Source organism: Rhipicephalus sanguineus, chromosome 9 (assembly GCF_013339695.2).
Source record: "Rhipicephalus sanguineus isolate Rsan-2018 chromosome 9, BIME_Rsan_1.4, whole genome shotgun sequence".
NCBI lineage: Eukaryota > Metazoa > Arthropoda > Arachnida > Ixodida > Ixodidae > Rhipicephalus > Rhipicephalus sanguineus.
In genome coordinates, this window is record NC_051184.2 from 17,030,526 (window position 1) to 17,053,223 (window position 22,698).

At 46.9% G+C, this 22,698-nt stretch overlaps 1 protein-coding gene across 2 annotated transcripts in view; it reads left to right on the forward strand.

The window, feature by feature from the left end:
* The first annotated feature begins 1,851 nt into the window (after positions 1-1,851).
* LOC119404660 (uncharacterized protein DDB_G0271670) overlaps positions 1,852-22,698 on the forward strand; it is a 30,966-nt gene continuing 10,119 nt past the window's right edge. For both annotated transcript variants that reach the window (XM_037671255.2, XM_049418959.1), the window contains exons 1-2: positions 1,852-2,153; positions 22,313-22,612. In XM_037671255.2, coding sequence (XP_037527183.1) covers positions 2,104-2,153; positions 22,313-22,612 — 350 coding nt within the window. In that variant the 5' untranslated portion in view covers positions 1,852-2,103. The remainder of the gene's footprint in view (positions 2,154-22,312; positions 22,613-22,698) is intronic.

The window sequence follows — 22,698 nt, forward strand, 5'->3', positions numbered from 1 at the left end:
ATATTACTCTGTGCCGGTATCGAAATCCTCGCCACTTATGGACTTGTCTTGCAACTGTTGGAGCTTGACGCATCTTAAACGCGTCAAGACAGGTGACCTCAAGACCTATAAAACGAAGTTTTATTTTTCTTCGATAATATGGAATCAACATCTTAGCAGGCAAAGTCCCTTGGAGTTACGGTAATTAAAATGCTGCACTTCCTCCCTTGAACAGTTACCTTAGATCCTATGCTGATTCTATACTGCCTTTTCCTGTCTTACGTAAAGCTCTTGTGACAACTCGCTTTCTTTTTCGACTTCCGTAAACAGGTGCCTCTATTTCGAGCTTCCTTATTTCGTTTGTCTTATACCTGCCTCTTTCCTTTCCTATCGCGAAAATTCCGTCCAACCCACTCGCCCTGCTAATACTGCCAATAAAGTCAACGCGTGCCTTCTCTGAAAATGGCCTCAAGCACATGAGGAAGGACGGTCAAATGCTGCTCGTAGTTGGAGGAATCAGCTCTTCCTACGCCCACAAATCCTTGCTTTTAGCGATTTCGAAACAGCGACCGCTAAAACGGAAAACATCTCAAGATTCACGGGCACCGTTTGTCGCACATGGTGTCGCCATATAGTACTCCGTTCAATCTCTACATTGGCGCGCGCAGCCTTGCAGTCTGGCTTCTGTATTACGCAATAACAGTGCCCCAAAACTTCCTGTCTCGCGACCGGGTGCACTTCGTCGTTCGCGCTTACCTCGTTTCGACATCCTTTCTACACATTTAGTTTTGTCTATTACCACCATCTAGCTTTTTCTGCCCCGTATCCTGCAGACATGCTTTCGCGTAACGACTGTTCGTGAAGCCATCGTCGAACTCCGAAAAAATGACCCGTACGACACGGAGCGTGTAGAAGAAGACCCTCCTCTTATCGCTGACGAATCCGGGCGCCCGGATCTATCTCGTCTGGTGGAAAAAAAAAACGCACGAGGAAAAGGCGTAGTCGTCGTTTGCAACGCGGAAACAGACGTCGAACGCTGTGCTCGTCATCGTGCACAAGATCGAGACAGAAAAACCGTTAGGGCGGTCGAGACGGAAACGCCGCGTTTCCGCGCTTCTCAGAGCGTCGTCTCTGCAGCGAGTATTCCTCGTCGGTGGCTTCCTTCGGTACAGCGGCGGGAGGGGGAAGACACGAACTGCGCCGGATGGTAGCGCAGGGGGGGAGGCGTGTTTAGAAACAAAAAACAGGCGTACAAAGTGCAACAGGGGGAGAGCAAAACAAGATGAAGCTCGCGAGTGACCTTCACCTTAACATGGCGGTTGAACGACTCTCCAGGTATGCGGAAGGCAGGGAGGGAGAGAAGGAAGAGGAGGGGAGGTCCCGGAGCGCGCACGCTCCTTTGATTCGGTCAAGGTTGCACGGTTCCCGATCGAAGCAAGGACCCAGAAGGAAGCAGCAATGTAGCAGAGGACGAACGGAAGAACAAGAAGAAGAAGACGAAAATTACGCTAGCGAGGCAGAAGCGGCGTCGACCATTTATTTCGAATTTGGGAGAGCGCGACGGCGACACACGTCCTCCTCCTCCTCCTCGACGGGCATTCTTTCATCTCTGCATCTTCGTTCTGCGTGAACGAGCCCCTCCGCGACTTCCAAGCGCCTCCTCGCCTCTCCTTTCGTCGAGCGTGCTACGTAACGTTACGGCGGCGTCTTACGCCGTGTAGCCGAAACGTCGTTCTCCGCTGGCTGCGGGGCAAAGTAGGTGACGACCCATTCGAGGGCGCCCGACCAATAGCAGCGTCCGGAGAAAGAAGACGCTGCGAGTCACGTGACGGCGCGCCCGTGGCGCCGCCTGGCGTGGTATTAAACCTAAAGTGACGGCACCTAGGTAAACTGTCCGCACAATCACACTCGTGTCCGGCAAGCGAGCAAGTGAGGACCACCACTGCAGAACGGACCACTGTCTGCACACGCGCACCGGCCGCTGCCAAGCCTCGCCGCCGGCCTAGCGCGTTTTGTTTTTGTTTTGTTCCGTTTTTTTCTCTCTCTCGTGACGCGACGACCCTGGATTTGTGACCGTCGGTATCTCTCCCACTGAACTCCTCTCCCAACCAACCACAACAGTCGATGTATTCGCAGAGGCAACGTCACTTCTCAACGAGCGACTCCAATAACAGGTGAGTCGATGCTACACCTGCTATGAAAGAAAAAAATTACTCCAGTGTGTGCACAGCATGTTCCATACATGAAATCGCGACTAAGCTCACGAGATATAGATTCGAGGTACGTTTACTAGATCGGTTTCGCCCTCATTGTCCTCTCCATTCCATCCAGCTTACGAGAAGACGTCGAGATGTCGAAGGAGTTAACGCCAAAAGCAAATATACAGCAGTGCCATGGTGCGCCATGTATGCCATGTTAGCCTTTCTTCCATGTCAGGTTGCAAGCGAAATGGCTCACGTTTTTGCCCCCACGAAGCTGAGGATCTCACCCGCTGCAAGCAGACGACGATGATGTGCGATAACTTACACACATGCAAGACAGGAAACACACTAAGTAGGCATTTTTACGAGGACATAGTCGAATACGGAGGTCAAGAGGTCATGCTTGAGCCTTTACAGAATCGCAAGTACACATAACTAAATGCGCATCTGACGACGAAATGTAGCCGGATCTGTTAACAGTGTACTGATATCTTCAGTTTTCTGTTGACAAGCATGAAACGAAACGCAAAATATGCGTCCAACAACTAGAGATGAATCTTTAGCCTTAAGCGACGCGGATAATATAATGACGCTGCCATCTTAGAGCAGACACCGTATGGCGGCTGAGTCACAACCGATGTTGCTTCGCATCTATTCTCTTCCACTAAGCTAGCGAGGAAAAGAAAATCGAAATCATCGAAGCTCACTAAGTTTGACTATATATACGACGTAAAAATATCGTCAACGCTCCCTTCGGTGAACTTTCATGAAATCTTTCCCATTCTCAAGGAAGCGAAACTGGATGCTTCATTGTTTTGTTTTAGGAATATTTGCAGTGTTTGTTTCTATGACGCAGTAATGACACAGATGCAACCTCGCATACACTGTCATCATTTATTAAAGAGAGATTTAAGTGACTGAAGTCGCACACGTGCCTATGCAATGCTACGCGAACTGGCACGTCTCAACACGATGTCCTAATGCCCCAACAATGTATATCTCTCCTTCATATTTTTATCGGGTGTCTTTGTAGAGAGAGAACTATGAAAACTCCTGACCGAATTCCAGATATTTCTGATGGCGTGAGCATGTGTGCTACTCTGTATGAGTAAGGGGATAAAGCCTCAGCAATTATCCTAAACAGGTTTGAGTTATTTGCCAAAGTTCTTCACGTTTCACAAAATGGACGGACGGGAAAAAATCTTTATTCACAAAAGCACCTGCAAGGTTGCCGGCCCGGGCTCAGGCCACCCGGGCATTATGTGCGGTGAGGCATGGCCTTCCCACCACTGCCCGGGCCCGCTGGATTGCCCACAGTTGGTCGTGTAGATCTGAGCTAGTCAGAACGCTTGACCATCGCTCCTCGAGAAGGTCCGGTCTGTATGTTGTCCTCTCTGTATATTGCTCTGATCTGTGTGCATTTCCATAAGATATGTGCCATGTCTGCGTCAAAATTAGGCGCTTCGAGTCCCTGTCTTCTTTGTCGTTGTCCCGCAACTTGAACTTGACTTGCCACCGCCTTGGGCAGCGCGTTCGAAACACGTTTGTGCTGCCTTGGCACAGCCTAAAGGCAGCGCGTTCGAAACGTGTTGAAGGCGGTGGCAAGTCAAGTTCAAGTGAAGGAGCGTTTCTGAATACGGGGGTTAACCTGTAATCTACAAATATTTACACCCTTAGGTGTGTACCGTAGTCTTATGGGCAACACGCTTGCCTTCACGGATACAACGAATTTCAGTACACCCGAATTCCAGCTCTGACTACATGTACGATAACAGAAAGTGTCGTTAAAAACTTTTAGTGATTCTGGTCACCTGATGTACGCCTTATGCGACTGTTTGGTCCCTATAGCTATGATAATTTATTTGTTTTTAGTGTTTGCGTAGTGTGTTGCAGCCGTCATCACTTTTCCTTGCAATGAATGAAAAGTCAGCGAATAAGAATACACTTGTTCCAATCTAAGTACGATTCGGTCTGATCCCCTAATATACATGACGGTGTTAGCTATGGGGATTGCTTAGGTATGATTAACTGTGGCGCAAAATACACTACGTGAAAAGGGCGCTTGACTTTCTGAACTTTTCTGTTCCCCTTTTCACGAAATGTTCTTTGCGCCACAGTCAAGCATACCTAAGCAATCTAAGCACCAACTCGTCCAAGAAGAAGTCCTTTCGGAATAGCTACGGGGAGACCGTATGCACCTACAAGGGCGCTGAAACATTTAGGGTGCGCCACGTTGAAACGACCACTGAACTGTCGCTTATTCTGTCATTCGAGATATCGAAACTATACAAGGAAACGAGCGTTGCGATTTGCATCTCTCGAAAGCGCCAAGATCTCCTCGCAGTGCTGTTGCAACGGTTGTGCAGAAACTACGTGCGACAAAAACACCCTTCGTGTAGCGTTAAAACCATGTAGTGCCTAACGTATCATACATGTCACGTTGGGTTTGAATGAATACTGATTATATCTTGGTAAACTTAACCCAAGGTGAATGGTGTCATTTTCGATATGCCTGAGTGGAGTAGTTTAAACTGCGAATAGTTATTCAAACCAGCGAAGAATTAAAGAATTACAGTGCTAAACTAATTAGGTTTCTATCAAGTGCCGTTTCACTGTCTTACATATTTTTTTTTTCTGTAAATGTGATCGCTCTGGTAGGAAATCAAGGCGAACAATTTGACCTGCTTCTTTCTTGTTGTACAGCGACGTCTGGATATGACAGAGTTAACTGGTGTTGTACTTAATTGGTAATTGATTCCGCTTAAGTATACCCCCTTGGTACGTTCACACCGGTACATAAGAAACGCTACGTAGGACTTTGTGATATGTTTCCCGCGCTCAAATAAGCATTTTCCGCGTATAAAACTTCGTAACATATATATGCCCTGAAAACGATAAAACGGTTCTTGCGGAATCTCGCAAACTGAAGCAACGGTTGCTAAAAAAAAAGGCATCTCTACGTCTGCAGCACAAAGCTACAAGGAAATTCATAGGCATTTTTTAGAAAGAAAAGCCTCTTAGTTGGCGTTCTGGTCTGGGATTCAAGCCCGGGACCAATGCTTTCCCAGAGAGGTCGCTCTACCAATTAAGCTAACCTGAAGGATAACAGCTGCCAGCGTGAGAGCATTCTATACCCTATAGATACTGTTGTGTTACAGAATCACTAACTAGTAAAACTGTTCGAAGCTGCTCGCCGCCGCCAGTCGCGTCCTCATAACATATATATTGCTTCGGGATGATAACAGCAACTCACATAAGTTAATCAATCGATGAATCCGTCAATAATTGTTATTTGTATAGGAAAACCGGTTTCACCGTGCTGAATTCTCCCATGGTTCCTGATGCACTTATGCGTCCAAATTGTCATATAGCAGAGAGTCGTGTATTTGGCAGGATCGTATCGGTGCACATATCAAAACCATGACGTCATCGACGTGCCATCAACGGCCATATCCGTTACCGGCAAAAGAACACGTGTACCCCAACTCATATTTATACACAAGGAGTTCATTAAGAAAGGGAAAATTGACAACCACCCATTTGTACCACGAAGCCGCAAGACAATCCATACGGATTTCTCAGAAATAAAACTTCTTAGTCGCCGAAAAATTCGTCCTGGCCCGGGGTTCGAACCCGGGACCAACGCCACAAGGGAGTCCGTATGGATTTCCTTGTGACTTCGTACTACAAACGGGTGGTTGTCAATTTTCCCTTTCTTAACCCTTCCGCCACCTTGTGGGATTCCGCAGAACTGATTTGCTAAGTCAACGCAAAAATCTTCAACGCGTTGAGAGCAGCGCATCTTCGGCAAACAGGTCGCTCGACGTCATTTTTTTTTTCTTCCCGTTTCTCTTCGGTGGCGCTTGTTATACAGCAAAGTGGATTTGTACTCCAATGAAAATAACTTTCGCTTTTCAGGTCTAGCTACATTTAATCTACACAGGACATAGCGGGCTGCGTTGTCTAACTGTGCCTTGCCCACATAGCAACTGCTGACTGGGAGTTATGCGTAAACAATAACGGAACAATCCGGAATGCCAACCTTTTTTGTAGTTCCACTGGAAAAGCGACGTATCACACGGAACGAATGCTACCCTTTCCTTGCTTGCCTGGTGGATAGCGGTTTGTGCTTAGAAAAGACAATTTCTTGAACCCACAAGGAAGCACATTGAAGCACCGTGGTGGGTAGAGGGGGCTGAGGGGGGAGGGGAGTGAAAGACAAGAAAGTGGTAAAGAGAGGCCGCTTTCTCGATAAGAGCCCCCGCACTACCATGCACCAGGTCTGGGTGCCTCTCTCCCATGAACCGCTGGTTTCCCAGCGGCACTGGGAATCGAACCCCGTACCTCCCGAATGGGAGGCAAACGTGTGGCGTCCATCGAATCAAGTCAACCACGGTGTGAGCCTGCCCCACGTATTCGACTAAGCTGCACAATGAGCTTCTTAGTACGTCTCACTAATTAAAAGAGTTAGGCGTAGCCCACTTGACGCAGATTGACTGACTGACTTGGGGCACATAGCACCGTGCGTGTCATTTCTATATCCGAGATTATCCCGCGGATTCCGCGAGCGACATACTTACGGCAATTGTCACGTTCATGAAAGCGACCTGTAAGTCCTGGTATAGCTCAAAAATAGGTCGGGAACAAAAATGTCAAATTATGTGTATGCAATAAACGGAGAAAGGCAAAATGGCGGCAGAAGCCATGCAGCGATGGTTCTCAAAGTTAAGCTTGAAACATCGGTGACATCAAACACACGCTAATTATAACTTCTATTGTATCGTTATTCATTGCAAACATATGACGACAATCACGGGACGACGAGTACTGAACTGGGATATACACGCTTAAACGATTTGAGATTTTCGAGACCCTTACTGGCAAAAAGTAGATCCAGGGCGCCAAATGTTCTTGCCGCAGACATTGAATATGCGTTACAAAGGCGCGCATGGTGTGCGGTTTACCTTACAGGGAAATGCGAATGACGTCACCGTAACGCGAACCAATGCGAGCATCCCAACTATGACGACAGCATCATGTCCTAAGACACCACACATCCGGACGCACAACATCGCATCCGGCCTACGACACGTTATATGAGAAGAGCTTGGGTGGGGGCTAGTTGGAACATACTGTATACAGGTATGTTGTATACAGGATTCCTTTGACCTGCGGGGCATCTTACATTGGGCAGACGGGCAGGTGCCTGAACAAAAGGCTTCAGGAACACAAGAATTTGTGTAGTAGGGTTGCAATCGAAGGGAATCTCGCTCAGCACTGCTCTAATTGTAAATGTAACCCAAATTTCAGGGACACGTCCATTGTGGCGCACAGCAAGGACAAAAACAGAACTATCATTGAAGCTTACAGTATGACGTCGGGGAAGTTTGGCGCATGCGTTAGCTCCCCATCTATAGCACTCACAGAAAGACAAGCGGCATGTTTAGCGACACAAATATAAATGTATTCGGAGCATAAGTGACTTCTTTGATACAGACAAGAAGCAGGAAATAACATAAAGTTTGAATTAGATTTATGCACGTGTTTCACTGCATAGATAGCACCGATGCTTGGCTCATGCGTGGTTTGCCTACAGTGGCCTTTCTTTCGTATGTTACGTCTTTCCTTCCTCTCCTTTTTGATCTTCTTGTTTCAATAAATTCAGTTGTTAGATGCGCTTCGTCTGTGTTGTCCATGTTTTTTCGTCCTCAACTTTGCAGCGCTAAATAAGTTTTCTACGTTATATGAGTTCGATAAGGCACCGCATCCGGCCCTGTTAGATATCCGGCCCATCGATCCAAATGGTGGGAGCTGTACGGAGCTGTACGGAGCTGTACGGAGCTGTACGGAGTGCGATAAAAGACAGCTTCTGCCCAGAATGCCATTTTGGCGGTGCTTTACCAATACACTCTTGCCGCGATTATTAAGGAGCTATTATATTCATCTGCTTAGCTCGAAGTCGAGGGTACGATTACCGGTCGCGATGGACGCAACTCGAAGGGGGCACGATGGTCAAATCAAGGACCGGGTCTTTCAAAGTTGCATCTAGCACTTGTGTTATTCGGGACGTTAAACGTCGTCTTTGAAATCTTTCCTACATGCGCTTGTAGCAACAACACAGCAACAGGTTCAGCTTTTCCACGCTTTTTCAGATTAATGGGATATACCATGTGCAAGTGCTCTCGTTTCAAAATACCTTCTTTTTATTTACCGCGTGATGTCACATCAAAGTTCTGCGTTGGGTTTGAGCTTTTTACTTCGACTATTGATGCAGCAAGCCTCTATTTTCCTGCAACATATCCTTACGCAATATTGTCAGTTGCACGCTTAGAGGATTTTCATTCGCGAAGTGCCCCACATGTAGTTACTCAACTCATAAGCAAGTCCCTAAAGGGGTTGACTGGGTGTTTCTTTGTTGTATGATATGTGTGTGATGTGATATGAGTATAGGTGTGTTTTCGTAAGCTTTTTCACGTCTAATGGAATATCGCCGAAACATCGACTTCACCCTTGTCTTCTGAAGCCTAAGTGCGAAAATTCTTACCAGACGCGGATCGGTAAGGCTTTGTCTAATGAAAACTGATTCATGTGAAATATGCACGGTTTCGGCAGGGGAATCGCCTGAATACTTGGAGAAATCCGCGCGTCCATATAAAAAGGGCAACTCGGATGCCTTGAAGACTCTCAACGTAGAAGACAACCACCACCACACCCCTAAAAGGCCTTGCGCCGCGACTGGCCAAGAAAAACTAGATCAGGTCAAGTTCAGCGGGTCGTGCGCATCTTGACACAGGAAGCGGTCGTGCCGGTCCCGAACTGAAGCGGCCGGCCAACCTCGCATTTCGTATCATAGAGGAGCAGACTTGCAATGACTGTTCCCTTCTAGGAGTGCATTTATTAAGGCGAAAGCCTTAGATGCCCCATGAAACGCGAAAATTGATCGTTGGCGTAAACACGAGTGATGCGAAAGATCATCATCACGCGATAACGTCACCATATGACGTCACATAGCGCCAAAATTTGTGGAGTCATCACATGACAGACATCGTCGCTAGGTCAAAGATGGGCCGATCACGGAGGCAGCGCAAAACCAGGTGAGGTGCAGAAAGATTGCAATGCATCCGATCCTGGGAGAAGTGCAAAACCACGTTAGGTGCAGAAAGCTTTCGGAAGGGGGCGGGAGAGGATCAATACGTCGACTCGCAAGAAAAAAAAAAAAGATATATTTCGCCTTCGAGTCGTCTTAGGTGAACGCGTAAGGGACCCTGTGAGTTTTTTGAGGACAGATCGTTGTTAGCACCAGCATCTGTTTCCCGCTCAAGCAAACGAGGCGACCAGTGCATCCGCGCAATTCAATCTAATAGTTATTCCCTTATTTATTTCTCAAAATAAGAGATTTATCGCGGTGGACTCAAGATGATAAGTCGAATAGTGCTCACTTACTGATTCAATGCATTTGAGTATATGTAAAACACTAGCCTATCCTTAGAGTATAACTGTTGTTTACTTTTAGTAGTCAGTAGTAGTAGGCACCACCATATTGTGACACTGCCGCTAAAGAAAACGCGCAGCATCCTTGAACTTCTAGCGCATTCCGTTTCTTGGTATCGTTCAAAATCGACGCAATGTCATTCTTCGCTAATACGCCCGCCGAAGTTTACACACGAGTCGTAAGGCAGGTCAAGTTTGCGCGGCTCAGTACACGGGACGCAACCGCACGTCCTTGACACGGAACACGCACGCCGCGGAAAGGAGGCGACGCGGTTTACGTGTCGCCATTTTTACGGCTTCGGTCGACCTCTCAACGAACGCTATCTCTCAGAGGCCCCACCCTCATTCCTCCGTCGTTCTCGACGTCCTGTGCCTGTTCCTTTGCCTCTCGAATGTGGCTCGTTCCCTGCTAGCTTCTCCTTCACTTGCGCGTACACGGTCTTTTTGTTTACTTCGTCTTCCTCGTCTTCGTCTGCTACTTCGTTCCCACTTCGGTCTTTTGTTTCCGCCTGCGTCTTTATTACAGGCGCCTTTTCTTCTTTTTTTTTCTTTTTTCTCGGGTTTCAGGCGCTTCTGCTCTCACGGCATGCGTCGTCTGCCGCGGTTACTCGCGATGCCCTGTCTCCATTTTTATTTTAATTCCTTCTTCTTCATCTCACGCTCTTTCCTGTCGTCTCGGGCCCGGTCGTCCGTCCGGCCCGTTGACCCGGTAATCCCCGACGACGGGACGACGAGGAAGACTGCGAGCCGGTCGAAGCCAGTAGGTCAGAGTATGGCCGCGGCGACCGCCTCACGACGAGGAAGGAAGGAAAAAGGCGGGCGCGGAAGGCACCCAGAATGCAGACCGGATCGCACCGCCCGAAAAAAGGCATTAGAGATGCGCCTCGGATATCGAAGAAGCCTGCAGGGTGGGATCCCCCGTGTCGTTCTGGTCCGTTCCTCCTCGCCACCACGACGCCGCACCACTTCCAGAGACCAGGTTATCATCCCCTTCCCGCTTATATATATATATATATATATATATATATATATATATATATATATATATATATATATATATATATATATATATATATATATATATATATATATATATATATATATATATATATATACACATCGAGTCCACGGTACTTATCTCGAGTTCCAGGCGGAATTTATCGTCTCCTCTTTAATGGATTGCTCTACATATCGCGCTCGAATGTCCAACCTCACGGCCCGCGTAGTAAAGTCTACTTTGTCTAACGATGCGAATCGAAGACGACACACACTGATTCGGCCAGGCTCCTTTAGTGCCGTATACACAAATGCTCCCGCCCGAGACGTCGGGGTGGCCTAATCTGTCTCTGCAATTCGTATGCGGCACGTAGTAACTGGTTTCTTGTTTTCTAGAAATACGGGACCATATATGTTCCCCCTTAATCCTACTAAAAAAAAAAAAAACTGAAAATAAAACGACAGGCTCTCGTTTTACGAGAGACCTGTCGTTCGTTTCTTATTTGATCGCCATCACTTCTCTAAGATTCGATTGTTTTACGACCGAGGTCTGCGGTCGTACCGCACGTCACTAAATCTCTAGTTCCCTATTAGCAGTATACACTGACGTTTCCGTTTCGATATTCATTCGAGGATAAAAATGAAATTCTGTCATGACACTAGATGACGCTGCGTTTTGCTGCATCCAGTGCCCTCCGCCTCTTTGTTTTATTAACCCATATTTTCACCCCCTCCGTGTTGTCTTTTTTGTAGAGTTCAGTTTCAGAGGGCAAAGAATGCGGCCGGAACGGTGCTTTCCAAATATTTATTTTTTCCCAGATCAGTGCGATATGCAATCTGTCGTAAGTTGTAAGATTGTCGGCGTCAATACGACAATCGATAAACGAGCTATCAAGATCCAAGATCAGCCATTTTGCGATGAAAATCACGTAAGTCAATGTGTATAGACGATTTTACGTAAGACACATGGGCGCCGCCCCCTTGGGCTTTTAAACAAATATTTTATTTTTCTATATCGCGACGTCGGCTAGTACGGTCACGAAACGTCGAACGCACCAATCCAACCGTTTTCACGCGTATGCGTCTGCCGTAGCACTGTTCGTTCAGTTGTTAAAGATACAAGACCGTAAAATAGCCTATATTGCAACGTGTCCCCGAAATACCACGCGTCGCTTGTTCGGAAAGGAAGCAACGCCTCTCTTTTTCGTCCGACACGTTTGCACAGCCCGCAGGGCGTGAAACCATGTCGTACTTTTGTTCGCCCTGAAAACACGCAAGGGTGCTGGTGTTTAGCAAGTCACAGAGCCGTAACGCTATACTCTCATTTTCACCTTCATCTGTATTTTTTCGTTTTTTTTAATGCCAACTCATCTTCAACGTTATATTTAGTTCAAATCCTCCTGCCTCCTTTATTCGTGCCAACTGGATCGCGATATCTCGTGCGCACCCAAAGAAAGGTCGTGCCTCGCTGAACACGTTTGCCGACGAATGCCGGAGAAATCTTCAGAGAGTACAAAACAACAAATAAATATCGGAATATCAAACGCGTGCACGTGCTCCTATCTAAAGTACACACAAGAGCAGTAAGCGTAACGCATTTGACGGTGCTTTTTCTTCTTCCGCGCACCGGCGAAACTTAGTAGCTTCGTCCGTTTTACAACTGCGGCGTCGTTAGGCGCCGCGTGAGGGGCAGATAATCGGGAAAAAAACGTGCAGGAAAGTGAGTGTCACGTAGGTTATCAATTACTATAAATGCGTGATGATCAATTACGCTTAAATAGCACACTTCCCTGCTCGTTAGAATCGCTGTATTCCTCTGAAACGTGTGTCTCCTTGTCTGCAAAAGAAACCACGTCCTTCAGTTTACCTTTTCATTTCTTTTTTTCTTCCTGAACTAGAAAGAGCTTACGACGCGTTCTCTGTTTCGCAGTGTTATGATAGTGACATAATATTGCAGTGTTATGCAATGTTATGTCAGTGTAAGCAATAAGGCGCCTGATGAGTAAACATTTATGAACTCAAGCTCAGTGTTTGCTGTATTCTCACAGTACACATAAAGGAAGGGTGTATGTTTCGAAGCAGAGAGGAAAGCTCACTTTTTACGTAGGTTCGCTGTGATACAGAATAATAATAATAATAATAATAATAATAATAATAATAATAATAATAATAATAATAATAATAATAATAATAATAATAATAATAATAATAATAATAATACGGCTCGATAATATTGATCGAAAATATTAGAACTTCAGCAACGCAACACTATTTACGTATAATGTAAAGTGTTACTGATGAGAAGATGAACAGATGCTTAAATATGCCCCCCCCCCCCCACCCAGCCCACCCCCTTCACACGTTTTCATCGCTTTTATAGCGGAGACGTTACGATGAGCCAGCAATGCTATGGAATATTTCTCTACGAAATGATGCTCAATTTATAAACAAAAAATTATCAGAATAACGCAAGGAGCACTCTAATTGCTCCATGTAAGGGTTGTGCTGCAGTAACGTGATGAAGTAACCAAAGACGACGCAATGCTATCGATACGTCGACCATTGTCTCAGTGCCGTTATATTTACGACGCGAGCTTCGGAAACTGAACTGAACAGTGCAAATGCGCGCAACCCTATAGGCTTCCAAAGCAACGTCGAGCAGCGCCACTGCTCTTATCGCAACTGGGAATCTCCATGGCTTCAACACTGCCACCCCCGCTTCCGCGCACGCGCAGAGCTCTCGGATTGCACCTGTGGTGCGTCACAATGTAACTATTGCTGACTAGCAGTGCTCGGGCCGAATGAGGAGCGCATGCGCGCACGTGTTCTTGCCGCCGCCGCTGCCAACTCCGGCGACAAACCGCCTTCGCGGGCAGCGTCTGCCCCCAGTGGCGCATAGCTCGGCCGCACGAGCGTCGCGCCCATACTTGAGCTTGGGTTCCCTATACTTCCCCTTCGCTGGCTTTTACCATAGACAGGCAACAACAGTTACGACTACAAACACGCAGAAACGCAAATTCGAATCGAGTCGCTTGCGCGTGACGTCTGTACGCAGCTTAGAAACGTACTGGTACTCCAAGACGGCGGCTCTGATGACGTCAACGCAACATAAACAAGTTGCGATTAACCTGCTTCAATGTGATAACGACGCGGCAGGAACGTTATTGGCCTCTTTGTGTGAATGACAAAGGAACCTGCATGTGATGTTTCGATTACATTAATGTGACGTCACAAACTTCGTGTCCCCCATGCTGGTGCTCGAACATGGCAGCTTCAGTGACGTCCGCGTAAGCCATCTATAGCAAGCAGCCATTCCAATAACGCTCGCTAACGGTCGCAACGAGTGTACAGGGGCGAGAAAGTTTCATAACCCGATTATGAACGTCCTGTACATGCCCGTGCTTTGGCACCACCCGAAAGCTGTCCACGTTTTGAGGGCTGCAGACGACTGCGGGGCCAACGATGCGTTATCTCATCTATTAGCAGGCAAATAAATTGACTCACGCCAGAGCGAATTGCGCGCATAATTTCTCGCGCAAGTTACGACCGGCACCGCTGACGACGAGGTGTCTGAAGAAGAAAGCATTAAGGCGCCTGTCTCGGTAGCACAGCCGAACTACGTGCGCGGCTCTTAAAGCGACGCCAGTGAGCACGCAAGACCCGAAATTGCTCATAATTCAAAACGCCGTCGGCCCAGCTATCATCAACGATCATAACTCTGGAAGAGCGGATGAAACCGCCTGGCGTTTGAATACAAAAAAAGATGCGGGAGAAGGCTTAAAACGTTGTCACGGTGCGACCACAGTGCATGCTTACAGACCAACCCCTATAGACACAACTCCTGGCTTCAAAGATGGACTAAAAGCTACGCGCTACGATGCGTGCCACTGACCTCGCTATAGGCTTCCAGTTATATGCACTACGCGCACGCAAAGGTCCGATAATAGGCGGTTCAGCGAAAATAACAGGGCACGCCGCGGGTCTGTCGCAGCTCTCCAGTTGTCATTACGGGGCCATGTGGGGGCGCTCTGAGCGTTTTGTTCCTTCCTATGCCTGTTGTATACGGCCTCGTGATCCGGTCCCGATTTTACGGGCGGCTCCGTTTGAAAGGTATTCGCACGCAGCCATTGTCAGCACGTTCGAGCCCATTCGGTGGAAAGTGTACACGCGAACTCACGCTTCGGGTGATGCCGCTGAATGCTTGACTCCCTACGTGATCCTTTATTAAGATAATGATGATGAAGGTGTAATCATGCTCACCATGAATGTCATTACGACAGTCACTTCAACCATCTGTCTGGAGAACTTGTGCTTGGAACTACGCAACGCCGCATTCTCGCGAAGCAGCAAGCGTTGTTACGCGTCCTCTGTGAGTGAAGGAACAAAAACGGCCGCTCATATGAGCTGCGTCAACATTCGGCAAGCACGCCATATACTGCTGGACTAAGAGCCACGCGACAGCACCCGGGCTTCAGTGTAAAGTGACCCAAATTGCGTGTCGGTCACCGAAATGTCGTCCTCACGGTAATTTCGAAATGGCTAGTAGGATGGCAATCCTTGGTGTGCTGTATCGGTTGATGCGAATAACTACGTCTGTTTCACGTAAATTGCGATCACGTTTAATTACAGTGCGTCTGCTAAACTTCAAGACTGGCATTATAAGAAAAACCAACAGCTTCACGCATAGCACGACGGAAATCTGCAGCAGAGATATTCATCAAAGCGGGCTGTAGCATGCACTCATCATGGCTGTCGGCAGGGAGATGCGAAAGGAGCACTTGCCCCCTATCCAAGCCATACCAGCACTCCCCCGCCGAGATGCAACACGGCTTTGCATCATCTGTTGTCATTGCGCCGTGTGGACTCTGGTGAAATGTTTTGCGATTACCAAGGGCGCACCTGACTATCTTATCGTTTATTCTCCTATGTCTGCCTTCTGGCAGCTATCAGCTGAATTCACTGCAAATGCCGAATCTTGAGTCACAAGGTACTCGTTAAGCGCAGTGTGTCATAGCATTAATGACGCCACAATTAGCTCTCAGTCGTGAGAGTGAAATTGAACATTGCGTACCAAAACTGTGTGCATGCTCACAGCGGATCGGATACGCACTCGCTCATTCGTACTATAACAGCGCATGCTCAATGCAGCTACACGAACCTTGGTAAGCTGCACAAGCCGTGTCCCATTCGGCCATGGTGTCACACCTTACACGTTTCTTCGACCTCTATAAAACGTCACTTTGTTTATTATTACATATCTCTGGCTTTCAAATGGAAAGCTTTAAAGAAGCATACGCTAATCTCAATAGGGACTTTCAGGACGGACATTTCGGATTTAGTTGCAGGGTGTGTGATCGGCTAAGGTTCGAAATTCTGTACCACCTCTGTGTCGTGTGGAAAACCGCTTAGGGGGCACCAGTTAACCATTTAAATGGCACCATATCAGGCATACATAGATATAAAGGCGACAAAAATATGTTCTAAGACATTAAATTGGCTGATATGAAACACGGTAATATGAGAAGAAAGTTACGCGCCACACTTTGCAACTTCTAACCAGCTCGTGAGAAGAAAGAAGCGTATTGAAAACAGCGTTTGAGAATGGTTGCCATCTGGTTACCATTTTTTAAGCATTCCATTAACAAAGCAGAGATTTAAAAAAAAAAAGAACGCCGTATTACGAATAAGGAAAAGACATAAAAAAAAAGAGAGCGCACGAACGTATTATGCGCGGTGCGCAGACGACTCGCTAGTCTCTGCACCATCAGTAATGAGTAGTAGCTAACACAACATAAGTATCTACAGGTTTCACCACTCGCACCTAAATAAATGAAGAAAAAAAAATAACGAACAAGTGATATATAAGGCCTGAACGGAGATGAACACGCGATGATATCGGTTCAGAAGAATGCGAAGGAAGAAAAAAGAAAAGTGGGAACGATAGCAGACGACGCTCCATAGTTGCCGACTAACTTCCAAACAACGACAGACACTGCAAAATACAAACGCCACTGTACCGAGATAAAATAAACGGCGAGTCGATATCCAAAACAAGTGCGTTCACGGAACACGGTCGGGCCGTCTCCACTTCCCACGGCCCGGCGGTGGAGTTCAAAGAAGTTTGTCTAGTTTCTTCTTCTTCACCCACGTTGCTTCTTTTATCCCATGGATGGCCTTGCCTGCGAGGATTTTTTTGTCTTGTTCTCGTAGTCTGTTCTTACGCAACGATCAAGGTCAGGAATGACGTCCCATCCACGAGGCGTGACCGCTCGCAGGTCGCGGAGGCAACACTGACCTAGTTCCGAAATTTCCGGCGGCGCCGAGCGAAGACCCGGTATTTTGCCTCTCTCCCATCTGCCCCCTCGCTCAGGAGGAAGATAGAGGAGGGTCCCAGACATAATGGCGCTCTTGGCCTTCTTCTTGGTCGTCTCCGTTCCTTCTCTTCTGTTCGTCTTATCCTCACTTCTTCGTACCTGCTATGCCTTCGCAGCATTTGTTTTCCTTCAGCGAAATACGTTGTAGTGCAGTATACATTAAACGTAATTCTCTCACACACACATCCACGCACACGCACGAACGCAGCTTTTGTACTGGTATGTATTTTATTCAAACATTAGCGCCGCTAGGTAGCGTGCGAACATTCCAGAGAAGCCGATTATTATTCGATCGAACAGGGCTGAACTGCAGTGCCGGTTAAAGGGGGCGGTAGACGGCTTCCTCTTCTTCACCTTTTTTTCATTGTGATTAACGATTTCACAAAGGTCACAGGTTCGAATCCCGCCCGCTTTAGCCGGATGCGGATGCCCATGGGTCCGACACACCTAAAATACCGATAACTGGTACGAAGGGACTTTGTATGACGTTGTTGTAGTGCGCTTTAATATATATTTTTCTTTTGCTTCCTGGAAAGTATCATTTACGTCACGGGTGGGGCATCGTCGTGCATTGCCGATTAAGCCCGAGTCACCAATCAAAGCGGGTCGATGACACACCGACGCAAAATGTTTGATGGTCACATTTCGGGTGTCTTGAGAGCAATCACGCAAGGCTGGCTAGGTAGCATCATTTGAAACTTCGTTTCCTCCAACACGAGGCTAAGAAGCTAGTACTTTCTTGTAGTCACTTGAAAAAGAATATTGTATGTGGCGAAGGGTGTCTGTTTAGTGTTGTTTGCACACACATCCTGTTCAAGCAAAACGAAGCACGAGTAAATCTATTTTCTTGTAAAGTTAAAACACAATTACAAATGCCTGTGTTAAATGTCGAAATATAACTGCAACACGAGATGTAGCTGCCTGCATAAGTGAGAAAAAAAAAAGGTGCGACGTCGCTATTTTCTATACATATGTCTATATTATTGTTTATGTATGGATGCATACTAGTATGATGCTAAGGATCTAGACGATTCGCGTGTATTTGCATCACATGTCCAGAAATTTCGGACATTGCCCCTGCAGCTTTTTCTGGAGCTTCACTGCAGCACACCACCGTAACTGAATGGGTGGTGTTTTAAAAACACTATATCTCAATATATGCGCCGAGTTTCATTGAAGTTTCAACTAACGCCGATTAGAGAGGGCTGCCTTTGAGTGACATGCGCAGAAACGGAACTTGATCGTTACGCCGTTTCTGAGTTACAGCGACATTTTATGAGACTATGCGGTGAAGCTATACTCCAGGGGGTTCTGGTTCAACATCTTCCCAGAGGGGGCAAACTCATTTGAAATGTGCGAAGGTGGAACTGTAAAACGATTGAAAACGGTTCGCGTTGGTATTGCAATGGCAGAACATGTGTTGTTCTGCTTTTGTGCGAACGTGAACGTTTTTAGGAGGTCGAAGAGAGGGAGATAAAGTGATTACGCGGGTGCAAGATGTGTGTGCGCGTGCTCGTTGGTTCTTACCATGGCGCATTGCGTTGTGATTGTATGCCCATCTGCGTAACTAAGCTTCCATCCAAGTGCATATGCTTTTACTCGTGTGCGTGCAAAAGGTTAATGCGTGAACATGCGCATGCGTGCCTCTATGTGTCTGAATCGCTGTGGCTTCAAGTAGATTAGGGTGAGGAATAAATGCGTAGAGGAGCATAGAGAGGATGGATGAAGCTGTAGAGCAGCATGAATAGTACATAACCGTTAATTGAAGTGAATTATAACGGCTTAGGGTGGATTGGGGCACGCATTAATGCTTAGTGTAATAGAGACAAAGTGAATTAAGGAGGATTAAGGTGTGGGCAGTGTGGAGAAGTTCATCAATGACAATTGAAGTGAATCGTGATGGCTTAAGGCAGATTAATGTGCAGACTAATGCGTATACTGGTATAGAGAGGATGGATGAAGGTGGATTAAGGTATGGAGCAGTATAAGGTAGAAGTACATACAACCTAGTTGAAGTGAACCACAGTGGCCTAAAGTGGATTAATGTATGGATTAATGCGTAAAGTTGTATAGAGCGAATGGATTAAGGTTGATTAAGATGTGAAGCAGCATGACATACACCCCAAATGTTATTTGAAGCGTAACAGAGTGGCTTAAGGTGGATTAAAGTGTGAAGGGGTGTAGAGATGATGGATTAAGTGGATTGGGGTGCGGATTAAGGTCTCCGACCTTCAAGGAGACAAGTAACACGTCCAGTTTTACCTGTGCAGTCAACAACGTTAGCTGCACAGGTAAAGACATCCGCTGTCTTTACCCGCATTAGACATTCTTTTTAACAGCGAAGCTGTTAAAGCTGGCGGTAAGACGTCCGTTAACAAGCAACCCCTGCTGCGATGGGGCCTGTGCTAAAAATAGCCAAGCCGCCACCAAGCCGAATGGCAGCTGCCACCGAGCCGTCGCCATAGCAACCGCCACAGTTTCTTACCCCGTGGCTCAGGGACAGCGATTTCAACACATTCAGAGTGGCAAGCTTTGCGCGTATTTCGGATCCGCCCGTCGCCGTCTCTTGGCTGCCTCTTCTTCGGCCAAGCACGCTGGGTCCAATCGCCGCCGGCGCTGTGATTCCCGTGCTACAGCAAGACTGGCCGAGAATCATACAGCTTCGCTGTGCCAAGGTTTTCGCAACTCAGTGCAAGCTTCCCGCATTTTATTCGCCTTGGCTCGTGTTACAAGAACGTGCCTAAACTTATTTCATTACCATATGTGTTGTATTAATTCCTTTTTGTGAATAAGTATTCTGCAGTTCTTGCAGCCGAAGCTATTTGCACCTTCTCTCCTGAATATTTAGGCTTCTCCTGGAGCGATGTTACGCTCTACTGATTTGAGGCATCCGTCACCAGCAGTTCACGAGCTTCATCAAAATTCGCCATTCAAGCGATAGCTCCCCTCAGGTCACGCAACGCTTCCGAATGCTTGTGCTGCGATCCTGCTCGCGTGCACGAAATGCCAGTAAAACAAAATTCTGCTTTCATAGCCCAGTGCTTCCTGATGTTATGGGTCAATGCATCCCCGTCGAATTGGAGATTCCATAAGAGAGCACACGATCGTATTCAGTGTCAACACACTGAATATGTGACTCGATAATTTACCAATCAAACGTTATGCCCGAAAGTTACTCACTGTAGAGGAGGGAGGGGCGCCAATGGATCTATTCTGGCTTGAAGTTCCTAAACGCGCACTAAATTCGTCTTCAGAAATCAGTTAGCGAATGAACAGCGGTACAGATACATTATATGATACAGACATACAGCAAGAGCGAAATAAGAAGACTGGATCAAGGGCTCGTTTCTATGGTAACAGAGAAACGAGCCCTTGATCCATTCCATTCTTTCATAGCGACGGTCTCGGCCCTGCAGACTTGATGTTTTTAGCATGCAAGGGTTCAGTGATCAGCTGCCAACTCGTGGAAATACCACGTGCTACGTGACGCCAGCTTGCAAAAAAGAGTGTTCCACACTCGTTGCCATGGCTACGAACGACGCTGGCTAACACTCCAAGGATTACAGGCAAATACCCAATAAAGTGGACGGGGGAACGACCGCCATCGTGGAACACCCGACGCGTAATTCGAAGCTCGTGGGTTCGGTTCCCAACAGCGGCAAGTTTTCTTTTCGTTCTGTTTACTTCATTTACACTTACGTCATATTTACTACACTGCAGTTAAAACTACAAATAATGTCTCCTATGCCCTCCTTGGCTAAATTATGTTCAGAGTATGGCATACGTATATTAACAATACCTACGTCATCGTTCTCTCGCACCGGATGTCTTAAGACAGAAAATTTGTATGCCCACTCCTGTATGAGCCTTCGGCTTACAGTATTAATAAATAAATAAATAAATAAATAAATAAAAATCAAGTTGTTGTAGCGTTCGCATTAAGCAAATGTTCAAGCGTTTTTGCATTCCACCTCAGTCCTGACGGGAATCGAGTCCGCAACTTCGTACTCTGTAACAAAACATGACAGCCACTGCATCGGTCAGCGAGCCACCAAGTAAACCACGGCGTGACCCGGCATTGGAGATCGTAGTACAGTCGCCTTCATTAAGGCAGATAACGCGGATGAATGCGTTTTAACTCTTCTAGAAGATAGTAAACCATAATCACAATGGTCATCTTTCATATAAGCTGCTGGTCATCACCCTGTGCCTCATAGCTATCGTCTTGCTCGCTGTCGCGATTCACAAGTCGCATTATTACTTTTTTTTTCAGATTACTGTCCCAATACTATCGGTCTCGAAAATCCCAGCCCATGTCTCGTCATCTGACAACCACTTATATAAAATGCAGTTTAAAATATTTCTACAAAGAGCTTCCGTGAAACTCTTCCCTTACTTTAAGCGATATATTTTTCGCCTGTGTCCTTGGTGCACATGTACCCCCTTTAAGTGACTGTTCTGATTGACTTAAATTCTTCTTCGTTGTTCTTGCCATTACATAATCCGCATTAAATAGCTCAGAACTATTCCCTTGATATCGTTAGAGCCTTGTATACACGCACAATATATTGATATGTATGTAACACGTTATTTGACTTATGCAATGTGTTGTTCCTGTGATATGTCATTCCTAACCTTTAAATGTTTTACTGCGGAACTTTTAAGCTTGTCGTTATCTCGTGTGGCGACACCAGAGAACGATCACAATCGTGAACCGGCACGCGCTCTCTTCGTTCTCTTCTTCGTCTTCTGTTTCGCTCTCTGAACACGTGCGCCGATCTGCCCGGCGTGGGATGCAACAACTCTGATGGGTGAGAGAACGAGTACAGAGAGAGAGAGAGAGGGAGGGAGGGATAAATAAAAATATAGAAAGGAAGAGAAAGTGAGAAAAAGAAATAGATAGGGAGAGAAAGAGATAGAAAGAATAACACAAAAAAGAAATAGAAAAAAGAGAGAGAGAGCAAGCTGTATAGCAAGGAATGGGAAAGGGAGTGAGGGTGAGGAGGAGGGCAACGCCACCAGCTCTGCTGCTTCCTCAGTCTTTGCACCACTAGTGTGTATCTGCCCCACTTTGTTGTAATAATTATGTCTCGGCGTCTTTGTATTGAGCCCTGCTTTTATGTAATACCCCCTCTGAAAGCGTTTAGGGGTATTTTTGAAATATGTAGATAAAATAATAATAAGACTAGGCCTGACGCTGTCACGTCGTCTGCAACTGATTTCGAACACAACGCATTCTGCAACCCGGTCCTTTGCCCCTCTCCGCCGCAGGTTCGCCATGATGACGAGAGCAGCGGTGTTCCTGTGGCTGCTGGGCGCGTCGCTGGCGGCGTCCCCGTCCTCTTCCTCGTCGCAGTCATCTTCGACGAACTCGGCGTCTCCGTCTTCTTCGTCCACATCCGTTGTGTCATCGTCCAGTTCGACGTCGACCAAGAGGGACGACTTCAGCGCCGCCGCGTCCTCCAGCCACCCGGTCTACTCGCCCTCGGTCGGCTCCCCGTCCTCCGTGTACGGAGCGTCCTCGCCGTACGGCACTTCCGCTTCCGGTTACACCGGAGCCGGATCCGGAGGGTGAGTCTTCCTTCCTATGGTCACATCACTTCTTCGGACGCCCACGTGAAGCACTTCACAAAAATGCTGGCTGTTCTAACTTAAAG